Source organism: Heloderma suspectum, chromosome 13, assembly GCF_057233095.1.
Source record: "Heloderma suspectum isolate Gila_16-S chromosome 13, 16-S_ref, whole genome shotgun sequence".
In the NCBI taxonomy this organism is placed as follows: Eukaryota; Metazoa; Chordata; class Lepidosauria; order Squamata; family Helodermatidae; genus Heloderma; species Heloderma suspectum.
Genome location: NC_139470.1, coordinates 9,269,747 through 9,284,793, shown reverse-complemented (window position 1 = coordinate 9,284,793; position 15,047 = coordinate 9,269,747). Strand labels below are relative to the sequence as shown.

Genomic DNA, 15,047 nt, shown 5'->3' with positions numbered 1-15,047 from the left:
TACCGGCTTTGGGGTATTTATTTATGTAGTTATTTATTTATTTTTGCGATACCACTCCACATTGAAGATTTCAGGGTGGGGAACAACAAGATAAAAGAATAAAACCCCATCATTAAAACAATTAGAACATTTTTAAAGAACGGATTCTTTAAAAATAAATTATTCATTGATTGATTGATTGAAAGAAGATTAAAATGGATTAAAAGAACAGTGATATGTAAATCCAAAAACTTCCGGAGTAGGGCAGGTTCCACATAGGGCAAGTGATGCATATGGACCCTTGCTTTCGGGTTTCACCTTGCCCTTTCTGCAGTGCCGTTCCTGCAAGGTTGCTAAATGATTCATCGGTGTCATCTGAAGGAGCGGAAGTTGGAAAGACCACGGGGCCCCTGTCTCTTTGGATACGAACTGCTGCTGTGCTGGCAAACGTCCTTCCTGAAGCATTCTGCTCGCGTCTCTGTCGTGCTAATCACCCGTATTCATAATGCATGATGATTTTAATGCAGTATTCATAAATGAGGTTTTTAATCTGAAAAACCCAGCCTGCTTAATATTAACGAGTCAGCAATTCCAAGCAATTCGGAAGAACTGTGTCTTGAGAAGCACCTTACTTCAAGGGGCACAAAACTTCTAAAGTAGCAGCTAGAGTTCTGAACTCAGAAGTTTGGGGTTAGGGCTCGTCTTGAAATTCTGTATTAAAAAATGTGAGCTGTGCCCTTTTCCATGATACTCCCTTAAGAATCTAGGAAGCTCTTTTAAAAAATGGCTCACATTAGCAACAGCACCAACCCCTAAACCTCAGTCTAGCGCAGTGCAAGGGGGGCACCTCACCCCTCACCCCACTCCTCTAAAAATGGCATTACAGCGGATATCCCTAAGATCCTCAGATCATCTGCCTGGATCCTAAGATCATCCTCAGCAGTCCTTCTCTGGGAGTCCCTGCCAAAGGAAGTAAGGCACATGGCTACCCAGAAGAGGGCCTTTTCTGCTGTGGCACCCTGGTTGTGGAATGAGTTCCCCAGCAAGGCTCGCCTGGCATCTGCATTGTGCTCTTTCTGACGCTAGGTGAAGACTTTCTTATTTTCCCAGGCATTTTAATCTTTTAGTGTCTGTTGTTTTGAATCTGTTACTGTATTTTAAATCTCTGCACTGCTGCTAGGTTTTATTTTGGTTTTTACTTTTATACTGTAGTTTTACACTTTTAATTTTTATATTGTATTTTATGCTGTATTTTGTGGTTTTAATTGTCGTGAACCACCCAGAGAGCTTCGGCTATTGCGTGGTAGATTTTATTTATTTATTTATTTATTTATTGGCAATATTTCTTGGTATAGAAATGTAAAAAATAAATATCCGCTGCCAAGGCGGACAGGTTTCAGGGTCCATGGGGGTCCCAGTTATGAGTCCGAGATGGAAGAAGTAGTGACATCAAAATCAAAGGCAGGGGCATGGAACCGATGGTCCTCCAGATGTTATTGGACTCCAGTCCCATCAGCCCCAGCTTGTGTGGCCGGTGGTGGTGATAATGGGAGTTGTAGTCCAACAACATGTGGAGGGCCACAGGTTCCCCTGCCCTGATCAAAGGGACCAGAGACCATTAATATAGCTTAAGACGGGCAGGAGGTCTTACAGCAGGGTTGTGGAACCCTCTTTCAGCCCAAGAGCCACATTCCATCCCGGAGAAGCTCTCGGGGGCTGCATTCCAGTGGTGGGCAGGGCCAAAGGCAAAAGGGATGGAGCTAAAACTACCAGCCTATTTTAACTGAAAGCTGTTCCTGCCAGTAACCAAGCTTTAGGAGAGGCTTTTCGACCTTTTTTTGCCCCCCTTTCTTAGAGCAACTGAATCAGCAATTGGATGGCCATGGGCAGGCACATACTCCAAAGTCAGAGAGGCTGGGATTCAGGTTCCAAGAAGCAGCAGTGCAAGGGATAAGGAGCAGGACCTTGGCCGGGCCTCCTGCGGGAAGTTGAGCTGATCAGACTGAGGAGTGAGTTCTGGCCAGGCAAGATCTTTATAGTGCCTGGCGGGCAGGGATTGGCCCTGGCGGTCATCAGCTGACTGGAACACTTTCAACCGCATTAACAGGCTGGTACTGCTCCCTAGGAGGCAGCCTTCGCACACAGTGTTCAGCCTGTAAGGCTTGTGATGGACATGGTCTGAGACCTCCTCTCTGTCCCCCCAAATAAAAACGATTCCATGCAACAAATCCACAAACCTCCCAGTGGCAGAGTTGTTGCGCTGTGCTACGCTTCTATCCTTTTCAGAATTCTGGGTGCAGCCGAGGAACTTGGCACCCAAATTTGCAAACATGACTATTTAATCGTAATAATCATTTTTGCTTTTTTTAGAAAAAAATAATCCATGTGGCCTCTTAAATGGAGGGTCTCAGCGAGGTTTTCAAATATTAATGGCACCTTTTCACCTCTCCCGTTTGAACTTTTCCAACGTTTGCCGGCCTGCCTGGAAAGGGCTGCCTCAGTCCTCCGAGTTGGAGTACATAAGCCTTGGCAAAGTGGACCTCTGCCATTGTCTTGTAGGGAGGAATTTTAATGAAGGAACGTGAGGACAAGTGCCTTTTTAGAGGGCCTAAAGTGAGGAGCCGAGGCTGAAAAGGGTGTGTGTGTGTGTGTGTGTGTGTGTGCAGGTGTTTGTGTCAGTATCTCTATTATAAACGCTTTTCGTGCATGCCCTCTGTACATGCAGCTTAACCTTTGCTCTCTGCCATACTCTAATCCTGTTATCAGTTGTTTTTGCTGAAGGCTTTGGGCTGGTGCAGATGGCGTGTTATGTTCCTTTAATGACTTTGCAGACTCGGGGAACATGAATTCCTAATTTTGCTGCGTCTTGGGCTCTTCCTTGGCTTCCGCACAACGGCTGGTTAGTGCCAGGGGTTTACCAGCTGCTGTACAGAAGCCAAAAGTTATGCACTGAATACTTTCGTCCCCTGGCTGAAAGCACGTGCAGCCTACGGATGTGAAGGAGAGGCCAAGCAGAAGGGGAGAGTTTGGGGGAGCTCCCCTAACCCCCGAGAAGATCCTCGAAGGATCTGCGAAAGGTTTGCCTAGTGTTCTGTCTCCAGTGGTGGGCAGCCTTTGAAAGCTCATAAGTAGGATGTGAAGGTGATGGCTTTCTTATTGTTATCCCTGGTGCATAAAACGGGGTAGGCAGCTTTTGGCTTCAAGGCTACATGCGCCCCCCCCCCCCCGGCCTAATTTCATGCAGTCCTCCATAATTAACCAGTTCAGACATCTGGCAAGGGTGATCTTTCCCTTCCCAGGGAGCCCACTGGACAGTGAGGGAGAGGGATAAGGAGGTGGCAGAAAAAGAAACGGTTGTGGGATATGGGGCAATTCTTTGGGAGCACAGGAAAAGAACCAGTATGACACTGGGCCAGGTCCTTAGGTGGTGGTGAGATGGATGGCTACTGAGGAAGAGGGCCTTTTCAGTGGTGGCACCCCAGTTGTGAAATGCCATGTCAGGTCCTGTTTGTGGGTTTCCCGTGGGCAGCTGATTGGCTACTGTGTGAACAAAATGCTGGACTAGATGGACCCTTGGTCTGATCCAGCAGGGCTCTCCTTATGTTCTAATGCCATCCACAGAGAGGCTTACCTGACATCCACACTGTGGCCTTTTCGATGCCAGGTGAAGACCTTTTTATTTTCCCAGGTGTTTTTCAGTCCTTCACTTTGAAAAATGGAGTTAATCGATGCCTTTGTTTAAAGGCATTGGGTTTTATCTTCATTTTCACTTTGGTTTTATTCTCATTTAAACCTTCAGGTTCTGATCTTAAGTTTTTCTTTGTGAGTGTATGTTATGGTTTTAAGTTACGTCACCGCTGGGGATGGGCCGTTGCTCAGCTGCTGCCAGTCAGTGTCGATGACACTGGGCTAGATGGAGGAAGGGTCTGTCTTGATATAAAGCAGCTTCTGATGTTCCTATGGTTCACTGCTGCCTTGGATGCTAACTAGTTTAATCCCAGGGTGGGGAGCATATGGCCTTCCAAAGCTTGGTGGACTGCAACCCCCGTCAGCCTTCGCCATTGGTGAGGGATGATGAGGCTTGCAATACCCCACCCTTGGTTTAACCAATTGCAATAAGTAGAGTACAAGCGGAGCCTGCAACACAATGTTGCAGTGTGTAGTGTTCCCTTATTCAGGGTTCCAGCCAGCCACGTCCTTTTCCAGGGTACTCCATTCCACTCCGGTTTTCCACGCACACCCCCCCCAACAGTAAACTAGTGTTATGTGCCCACTGACGGCAGTATTCAACTGTGTCATCTTGTTGGTGCAAATGACGTTGTGCTAGTGGAAACTAGGTTCCAAATTTGCACAAGAGGAGAATCCAACTCAAATTACGTTTGTGCAAGCGGTTTTGCATAACTCTTGTGCAACCCGTGTGCAACCCGTTGTGCATTCCACTTCTGCGACTGGTTGCGCAGCTGCTTACACAACCAGTTGCACAGTGGAAAGATTCAGCGGAACTCCGCCAGTGATATTTGAGTTTGCAGAATGTCACCATCGCATACTGCCCTGAGCTTTCGCAGCCTTCACTGGGATATAGATACAAAATGAGGGTTTCTGTACTGGGCAAACCTTTAGGTTTTTATTTATTAATTAATTATATTTATATATCACCAAACAACTGAAGATCTCTGGGCATTTCCCCTGTGCCTGCTGATACCTCCCTCTTGAGGGTGGAAAGTGCCATTTTGGCTACGTAAGGATTCTGTGCTCAGAGAATTGAGTTTGTTTGTAGTATATAGGATTTTGAACCTTGACGCTGTTTGTTTGACAAAGGGGCTTCAAGCTTTCTCTCAAACAGGTGAAATCTCTAACTCGAAAAACAACACACAAAAACTCAAAACACCTTGAAATGCTTAAAGCAAATAGCAAAAACCATACCAAGTTTTAAAAGGAAAAACCAACATGAAACTGCTCTCAAAGCCCATTCTTTGAAGAGGGCCAGTTCTCCTGCTTTGATGTGCTTCCTTAAGGAAAAAAAAAAGAGTTGCTCGTTTCCACTTGATGAGTTTATTCAATCGTTCAGGGTCGAAGCCTGGGTAATAGAGCAATAATCCCAGCATCCTGATTGATAATTCGAATGGCATTTCTTCAAAGTGACAGGTGAATTCGTGATAGCTTTCCCCCCTTTCTCTCTTTCTCTCTTTGTTGATATAACTCCGGGGCTTTTAATCCTGGCCGTTGGTTAAAAAAAATTCAGAAGAATCTTAACATGCAAAGCATGAAACTGAAAAGAAAAAATGTCAGATATGTGTACGGTTAAATGCAACGTGCAACATTTGTTCAGCTTGAGTAAATGTAATGATGTGGTGGTTTGATTTAAAAACACAACATCTTGTGACGTCTTAAAAGACAGGCGCCTAGAAATCATTGACTTCCCCTGGTTTTTAAAAAGGGAATGTATTATTACAGTGTTCAGGGGTGGGGGGGACAAAAACACAAACTAAAAAATGAAGCACAAACAAGTTATTAACTGGGTAGATGTGTACAAATGAATAGATATGCCCCCATATGTTCAGAAAGGCTTACTTAAGCCTGCACAGGATTCCAGTGTAGCTTTCCCCCCTCTTCATTAGTGTATGCCTATACCAGGTCAGATGGCTGCCCAGCTTCAAGATGAAGCTGGACAGCCACTTGTCAGGGATGCTCTGACTTGGATTCTTGCATTGAGCAGGGGGTTGGACTCGATGGTATTAGAGGACCCCTCCAATCCTCCAATTCTATGATTCTATGAAATTGCACTGTGTACGCTTTCAAAACTGTGACGGGTATGGTTAACCTAGCCTTCCTCAATGCTTTCCAGCAGTTTTGGACTAGAACTCCCATTATCCCCAACCATTACCCCATGGTGGCTGGGGCTGATGTGAGTTGTAGTCCAAATCAACTGCAGGACACCAGGTCGGAGATGGTTGCATTTCACCCCTTTAAGAATTATAATGCGTGAATTCCTTTGTTTCTTTAGTGATCTTGATTTCTTACGATGCACGTTCTTCTTTTCATTGCCTTTATTTTGTTAACTTTATTTCGTAATAAACATTCATGATAATATCTCCAGTAGTAATACTTGGACTGTTTAATATGAATATAATTAGGAGTATTGATACCTGGAGGCAGGGAGTATTGATACTTGGGTATGGGGAGGGCAGAAGCTTTATTAATAATAATACTGAATATTACAGATGGTTTGATGATCATGGCAACAGCAATGCAAGATCCAGAGTGCTTGGTTTTGGAACTGCTTTGCAGCGGTGGGAAACCACCGAGCAAAACCATGCCAAGGAGCATGTGGTTCTTGAAGCGAAGGGGAGTAGTGGGGAACGCATAATTGACTTTTGACTGCCTTCTGTCACAGTGTGCCGTCAATATTAGCACTGATGGCTGTTAAAAAGCCATCTTTGTGTGTATTTATTTCAGTCATTTACAGGGCTTTGTTTATCAGATATGAGTGGCGTAATCCATCATGCCGCAGACAGGTGTTTTGGTGATTAATCGGGCTTAATAGACTCTGCAGCTCCTGCCTGACAATTGTGTTTTATTAACGAGATTCCGGGATGAGCCGAGTGATCAAGACTTTACGGTGAATGTTAATGGCCCTCTGTACGGAAAGGCCTGTCTCCCTCCCTACACACACGCTTTAGATTGCTACCGACAATGCACCTCTTCTAGTTGTTAAAATGCACCATTATCCAGAAACTCATTTTGAATCCGTTCCAGTCCTGCAGTTGTTAAAATCTGAGTGGAAAGGATCCCAAAATCTAGTGCAGCATTCCCCAAACTTAATATTTTGTTATATCAGGTGGTATTATAGGCATTACGAATAAAGAAATTATTTATTTCTGTTGCTGTCTGGGTGTTTGGGGCTTCAGCACCCATCAGCCCCAACTGGCATAGCCAGTCGTCAGGAATCCTCTGAGTTGGAGTTCAAAACATCTGGAGGGCACCACATTGAGGAAGGCTGGTGACCGCTTCTAAAAATGGATATTGCAGAGTTGGGAAAAGTGCAGAAAAGGGCAATTCAAATGGTCAGGGGGCTGGAGCAACTCCCCTATGAGAGAAGGTGACAAAAGCTGGGATTGTTTAACTTGGAAAAAAGGAGGGTGAGGGGAGACATGATAGAGGTCCACAAAATTATGCATGGTGTGGAGAAGGTGGATAGGGAGACATTTTTCTCCCTCGAACCCAGTAGAGTCATCCCATGAAGTTGATTGGTGGGAGATTCAGGACAAAGAAAAGGATGGACTTCTTCACCCATTGCAGAGTTAAACTATGGGATTCACTTCCACAGGATGTAGTAATGGTCACCAGTTTGGATGACTTTAAAAGGGGGATAGACAAATACATGGAAGAGAAGGCTATCGATGGCTATTAGTCCTGATGGCTATGTGCCACCTCCAGTATCAGAGGCAGTGAGCTTATGTACACCAGTTGCTGGAGAACATGGGTGGGAGGGTACTGCTGTGCTCATGCCCTGCTTGTGGGTTCCTGGTTGACAGCTGGTTGGCCACTGTGTGAACAGAATGCTGGACTAGATGGACCTTTGGTCTGATCCAGCAGGGCTCTTCTTGTGTTCTTTACCTTCTGGGATATGAGGGTTGTGTGACCCTGACATTGGCCAAAGCCAGCCTTCCCCATGGGGATGATGGGAATTTTAGTCCAGACACCCCTAAAGGTCACCGGGTTGGGGTAAGCTATCCTATACCCAGCGATTTCTTCAGTTCAATAGCAATATACAAATTTTAATATTGTCCAGGCAGCAAAAGCTTCCCAATCCTCTTGCTGTCAAGGGTCCTCGAGAGGTCTTTGAATACTGCATGGAAAAACGTGGCACTGTCTTGAAAAGTGTTTTAAGTAGTGTTTTGAGCAGAATGTGTCTGACCTCTCTCTCTCCTCTTCCTCCTTCTCCTCTCGCTTTCTCAGTTCCCAGCAGCTTGGCTGACCATGTTCGACGCGGTGCTTATCCTCATCCTGATCCCATTGAAAGATAAAGTGGTCGACCCCATCTTGAAGAGGAACGGCCTCCTTCCGTCGTCTCTGAAGAGGATTGCGGTCGGGATGTTCTTTGTGATGTGTTCTGCTTTTGCTGCAGGTAGGGAGAGAAGGGAGGGGAGGGGAAATTGACCCTTGTGCACAGACTTCAGAGGGAGCCATCTGGACCACCTGGAAAGCGCTCTCAGGTAGCATTGGACTAGCATTGAGAGTCAGCGTGGTACAGTGGTTAGAGCTAGGGATGTGCGCATCAGCAAAACGAGCTCTCTGAAAGTCTCCAAATCCCATATCCAAGCTTGTTCCCGCTCAAATCCGTATCAAAATTGCGAGCTTTGTTTTATTCCTTTCCGCATGAAAATCCATCTGTATTTTCGTGCACATTTTTACAAACGTACACATGGATTGTGCGCATCTTTGAAATGTGCACATTGTTCTCCCATTGATTAAAGCGCATTTGTGCACATTTTTGAAAAGGACACATTTTTTCATGTTCATTTTTCAAATGTACGCATGGTGTTGAATGCATTGGGCGGGGGGAGGCATGTCTGTGAATCACATTGCAAGCTCGGAACTGTACGGACTTCAACTGCAGATTGCGTCTGAGTCAGTGTTCAGTCCGAAAGGTGCAAACTGGGTAAATTCTGATCAAAACCAAACTGAAATGTTCCCCAGCCCTGGTGCCTTCTACATGTTTTGGACTGCAACTTCCAGCATTCCCAACCATTGGCCATGCTGGGGATGGCTGGGTGGGCAAAGGGCAGGGGGACTCAGGTCCCAAACCCCACTCAGGCCTGAAGCTGACTGGGTGACCTTGGCCTGGTCACTCACGCTCAGCCTAACCGACTCCCAAGGATTGTTGTGAACATAAAAAGTCATCTTGAGCTCCTTGAATGAAAGGTGGGTAAATCTGTAATGATAATAGTTCTCAGGCCAGGAAGACACATACAGCAGCCTCCTGCAACTTGGTGCCCTCCAGATGGGTTGGACTGTGTTGGAGGCAGCCATGCTCATTGGGGGGATGCTGGGAGTTGTAGTCCCAACACATCTGGAGGACACCAGGCTGGGGAAGGCTGATTCACAGCGGATTCTGTCACTGTCTGGGCAAAGTCCCAGCATGACCCAGAAGCCTTCCTGGTCAGAAGGAGCTCATAGCGATCCTGAGTAAAGTGAGTCACTCCAGGGCCCAGGTAGGGATAGGCGTATCTGTCCCTTTTGGTTTCCCTCCGTTTCTTCTTTTCCCAATCTTAAATTTGTTTGCTTGTTTGTCTGTTTATTTATTTCTTGCATTTATATCCCACCTTTTTTTCCTCCAAGGAACTCAAGGCAGCGTACATAATCCCCCTCCTTCTTCCATTTTCTCCTCACAACAACAACCCTGTGAGGTAGGTTGGGCTGAGAGTCTGTGACTGGCCCAAAGTCACCCAGTGAGCTTCCATGGCTGAGGGGGGACTAGAACCCGGATCTCCCGACTCCCAGTCCAACACTCTAGCCACTACACTGCACTGGCTGTGATAAATAAACTGATAAATTTGTTCAGTTTATCTCGAACTCAGGGACTTTTCCCAGCCTTAAGTTCAGTCTATGCCAAACTTTTAGATTGGGGGTTTGTTTTGGTTTTTTGTGTTTTTAAAGTTTGCATGACATCTCATGGGCCTTCTTTGCATTTTTCTCCTAATTCATGCATTTTTGGTCGGCGTTTCGCCAAATCTTTGGCAAGCGGTTTTCTTAATGTAATGCATATTTGAACATGATTTCCTCTACTCTGTGCTTTTTTTAATTGTAAAACTCCATTGCGAAATTTGGAAAAGTGTAAATCTTTGAAGATGACAGACCTTCGATTTGTGCAGTGGGTAGAAATTGTGAATTTAGGGAAGTTTACATGGAAATGTGAAATGCAGGGATGTCTCCCCCATCCCTAGGCTTAGGTATGGTCTACTCCAGCCTTCCCCAATGTGGCACCCTCCATACTACAACCCTCATCATCCCTGACCATACTGGCTAGGACTGATGGGGTTCCTGCTCTTTGTCCAAGAAGCTCAAAGCACGATAGATGCCCGTCCTTTTATCCTCACAACAATCCTGAGAGGTTGGTTAGGCCAAGAGATGATGTTTGCCGACTGAACTTTGTGGCTGAGCGGGGTGGGGGAATTTGAACTCAGCTCTCCCTTGTCAAAGTCCAGCATTCTAGACCCGACACCACACAGACTCTGCTTCTTTCCTCGTTCGCTGGTGTTTCTGTTACGTCCCCTGCTCCTTAACCTTCTCTAAATGCAGTGCAAAAACAGTTTACTTGTGGCACGCAAGTGGAAAAGGTAGTGACTTTGTTGGATCTGCAAGACAGTCTGATTTTGGGGGGAAATGATTTTTGACCTGTCGGCGCCTTGAGCAGTGTTTCATGAGCTGCTCAAGCCTTCAGCCTGGTCCCCGCCTCAACCAACGTATTGATAAAGCATTATGGCATTAAATAAATTAATCTTGGGGGTTTGTAACCCTCCCAATATATCAGAGAGAGGGACACTTTATAGGGCCATTAAGGCAACTCTCGACAAGAGAGGTAATTACCTTATTAGGGACAAGGTCACTTTGATATGTGGGCAAGCGAAGTTCTTGCTGCAAAGTCATTTGAACTTAAAACAAAAGTATTTCTTCCGATTTTTTTTAACTTCTGCCATTTCAGATGCTATACATAGGGCTGTGGGTTCTTTCTACTTCTACTTTTAAACGTCTTCTTTTTTTTTTAAGGCAAAGTTATGTCGGCCTTTTTAAAAGCTCTTTTAAAAGGCAAAGGCAGCTTTTTTAAAGGCAAAGTTACGTCAACCCAGCTTTCTGCTATCCATATAAATTAAGCAAAATGGGATACTTTGCGTACGTGTCAGCATTTGGGACTGTCCCCACCCTGCCCCATAATGCACTAACTCAACTTGTCATGAATTTGCGTGTGCGGAATAGAGGGGTTCCCCCAAGAGATCTTCAAACAGGGGTGTTGAACCTCTTTCAGTCTGAGGGCCGAATGGAGTTTCAGAGAAGCTTTCGGGGGGCGCATTCCAGAGGTGGGCGGGGCCAAAGGCAAAAGGGGCGTGACCAAAATATAACCACGTTTTAGCGTAAAGCTCTTACTGCCAGTCTTAAGAGAGGCATTTCAGCCTCTTACAATGGGGAGAAACTGTACAAAAGCCGTGAAACTGTCAATAAGCAGTTAGGGGAAAGGGGGTGCAAGCAGGGGGAGGAGGCATGGCCTTCTGGGGAACCCCAGGCGGCCAGATAGGAACCCCAGGCAGGCAGGATTTGTCCCACAGGCCTGAGGTTCAGCACCCCTGCCTTAGAAAACCAAGCCCCCCCAAATCTTCCCTCCAGCCCTTTCTGGCAATCTCCCTTCCTTTCTTAGAAAATTCACCTTTGCCAACGTGCAACAGCGGCGAGTCACTGGCCACTGTCTTGCAGGCCTCGTCCTTAAAGGCCTGAATGCTCCTGAGCATGTTCAGGACCACCATGTCGGGTTCATGGGATGTGGAGTGTCTTCTGCCTCCCAACCCAGTTCATTAAATTAGGAGGCATAGGACACTTCCTGCCGGGATGTATGGGAGTGGTAGTTTTCCCATGCCTCCTAGGATACTCTGCCCCTTGGGCTTTATAAGTTTAAAATAGCACTCCGAATTCTGACCAGAAACAAACAAGAAGCCAGTGAAGAGCTTTAAAAACTGGGAAAACATGCATATGTTGCAAGTCCCAGTTAACAATCTGGCTGCCATGTTCTGAACCGGTTGAGGTTTTTAGTAATCCAGTCTGAAGGTTATCCAGGTTATTCCTTATCGAAAAAAAAGTGTAATAGTAGCATGGGTTGTCAGTTGTTCCGCTGGCAAAGGTACAAATGACTGGGTTCACACAACACGCTAACCCACACTCAGTGGTTGAGTGTGGGTTGTTGTTGAACTGTGAGTTGTTTGTTGAACCGTGGGTCTGAACTCGGGACTTTTTTCTGCTGGGTGGCTTGTTAACCATGTGGTGTGGCTTGTTAACCACCCTGAACCAGCCAACAACAAGCCATGGGTTCTCAAGGTGGCTTGCTTGAGAAACATAAGCCACCCTGCAGGAAACGTCCTGAGTTCAGACAACATGCTAACCCACGGTTCAGCAAACAACCCATGCTTCAACAAGAACGCACACTCAACTACTGAGTGTGAGTTAGCATGTGTGTGAACAGCCCCAGTGAACAGGCTAGTAACACCTTTTTTCATGGGCTGGTAACTTCGGTTGGGTAGATTTCAGACCACTTTGGAAGTGCTTCATTGCTGTTGATGCACTGTCATGAGTTGTGTGCATTGCGCTCTTGAGCCTGCCCTCCTGCCAGGTGCCAGCCGTCCCAGAAGCAATTTGGAGCGCCTGTGAGAGCGTTTCGATTATGTTTTAGATATCTTATTAATGGTGTGAGAATGCAGCTGATTAAATTTAACGAACGTCGGCCGTGCTTACTCGCGTGGCTGGTGTCGTCAATTCTTATCCAGCAGTATTTAAGGGTACTCAGCCGAAAAATCAACTTCATTTGTAGACTTTTAAAACAATTACGGCAAAAAAAAAAATTAATCCCAAACTTTAAATGGCAAGAAGCATCTTTGAGCTCGCCTTGAAACTTAGTGCTGGTCTATCCCAGTATACCAAAGAATGGCTGGAACCTTATTTACTATTATTATATTTGCATCCCACCTCTTTTCTTCTTGCAAGGAACCCAAGGCGGTTTCCACGGTCTGCCTCCTCTTCTCCATTTTCTCCTCACAACAACCCTGTGAGGTAGATTAGGCTGAGAGTCAGCAATTGTGCCAAAGTCATCCAGTGAGCTTCATGGCTGAGTGGGGACTAGAACCCAGATCTCCCCACTTCCAGTCCAACCACTACACTACATATGCAATTATCATTATTAGTGTGTATTATATATGTATCATATTTTTATCCCTCCAAAGAGCACCGGGCAGCGTGCATAGTGTCTCTCTCTATTTTCCCACTTTATCCTCAGAAGAATCCTCTGAGGTAGCTTACGTTGTGTGTGCACCCAGTGAGCTTCCTGGCTGAACAGAGATTCGAACCCAGGTCTGTGCCATCCCGAGTCCGACACTATTCAGTAGGAGTACTTATTCTTGATAAGCCTGTTTGACTCAGTGGCCAGATCACATCAACCAATTAAGAACATGAGAAAACCATCTTTAAAAATATAAAGGGCAGAGTTAATGGCATTTCAGAACATTTGGAAGAGGTCCCCCCGACCTTCTGTCTCGGAGGACTGAATCCCTCTCCTCTGAGATGGTGACCCCAGCGAGGTATATGTGAATGATCCAAAATCAAGGCAAGTGTGTGCTGTTTTCTTCTTGGTATCCAAGCTCCTGCAGATTTTAATTGTCTAAAACCCGCACCGTTTCTTTCGGCTCATTTCTTTAGGCTCCACTCCTGTACACAGCTACCCAGGAGTCTGCCCCATTGAAGTCTATAGGACCATCTTCTCAGCAGACATGCATAGGATTGCACTATGCGTTGGGATGAACGCCCTCTGTGCAGTGGTGACTGGTCACTCCAGCTCTGCGGGGGCTGTGATTTCATTCAGGGTTTTAGTTACCACCAGCCAAAACTCTGAGGGTGCTCTCCGAGGTGCTGAAGCCATTTGGGGACTAGGGTTCAGCACCTCAGGCAGCACTTTTCAGTGCCTTGGACAGTGCTGTTGGAGTGGTAACTAAACCCTTGAATGGAATCACAGCCCCTCCAGAAATGGAGTTGCCAGCCGCCTCTGCAGTACAGTTTCGCTTACGGATGCTGGAAGGCGCTGTACAAAGAATGGAATAGTCAGCTCAATTTGGGGTGGGGTAGGGGGCCGAGAAAGAGGAAAACGAGCAAAATCGGAATATGTTCACTTTACAAACTACCCAACGGTGAAATGGCTGCTCGCAGTGTCCATTCAGTTAGTCCTGCCCAGAGAGCCTAGCGTTTTTTGTCTCCCTCCCTTCCCTTCTCTCCCCACCCCACGCCCAACAGCTGCCAGGTGGAATTGGCTGCCAGTGGCACACATTACCTGCTTTCAGGGGGAACAGGAAGCACAGGCGAGTCGCCCTTCCTTTTTTCACCCAGCTGGCGTAACGTTCAGAAGAGGACTCGCCTTTTCCAAGAGTTACACAGCAGCTGTGCCGAAACAGGAAACAGGCTCTTCCACGCTTCCAGTTCCTTGGCAGGCAGGTGGACGAAAGTGCTGCCGGAGCTGAACGTCGTTCCTCAGATGGCTGATGCCCGGTGTTCTGGTAAAGACTGAAATTGAGGCCACACTTTCATTTCATTTCATTAATTGCATTTCTGTGCTGCCCAATAGCAAAAGCTGTCTGGGTGGTTAACAAAGATTAAAACCTTAAAAATATAATATTGTACATAATACAAAGAACATTTACATACAAACATATTTGTATGCAAACATATACAAACATTGACATATGCCAGGATTAACTTACAAACACCTTTGAATGCAGACATATACAAAGATTGACATATACCAGCCTTTACCAACAAACACTTTTGTATGCAGACATATACAAACATTGACATATACCAATGTTTACCTACAAACACCTTTGTATGCAGACATATACAGACATTGACATATACCAGCCTTTACCTACAAACAGCTTTGTATGCAGACATATTTATTTATTTATTTATTTCATTTCTATACCGCCCAATAGCCGAAGCTCTCTGGGCGGTTCACAAAAACTAAAACCAAACAACACACAATAAAACAATTTAAAATATGTAGAACATTAAAACCACAATATAACAATACAACCACAATAAAACCTAGCAGCAGTACAGGAGTTTAAAATACAGATTTAAAACAGCAAAGCTAAAAATTTAGAAAGCTAAAATGCTAAAATGCCTGGGAAAATAAAAAGGTCTTCACCTGGCGCCGAAAGGAGTACAATGTAGGCGCCAGGCGAGCCTCACTAGGGAGCTCATTCCAGAGCCGGGGTGCCACAGCAGAAAAAGCTCTCCTCCTAGTAGCCACCCGCCTCACT

The 15,047-nt window shown here is 45.8% G+C and overlaps 1 protein-coding gene across 2 annotated transcripts in view; it reads left to right on the top strand.

The window, feature by feature from the left end:
• Positions 1–15,047, top strand: part of SLC15A4 (solute carrier family 15 member 4) — a 61,535-nt gene that overhangs the window by 26,846 nt on the left and 19,642 nt on the right. For both annotated transcript variants that reach the window (XM_084819699.1, XM_084819698.1), the window contains exon 5: positions 7,939–8,107. In XM_084819699.1, the coding sequence (XP_084675825.1) occupies positions 7,939–8,107 (169 nt within the window). The remainder of the gene's footprint in view (positions 1–7,938; positions 8,108–15,047) is intronic.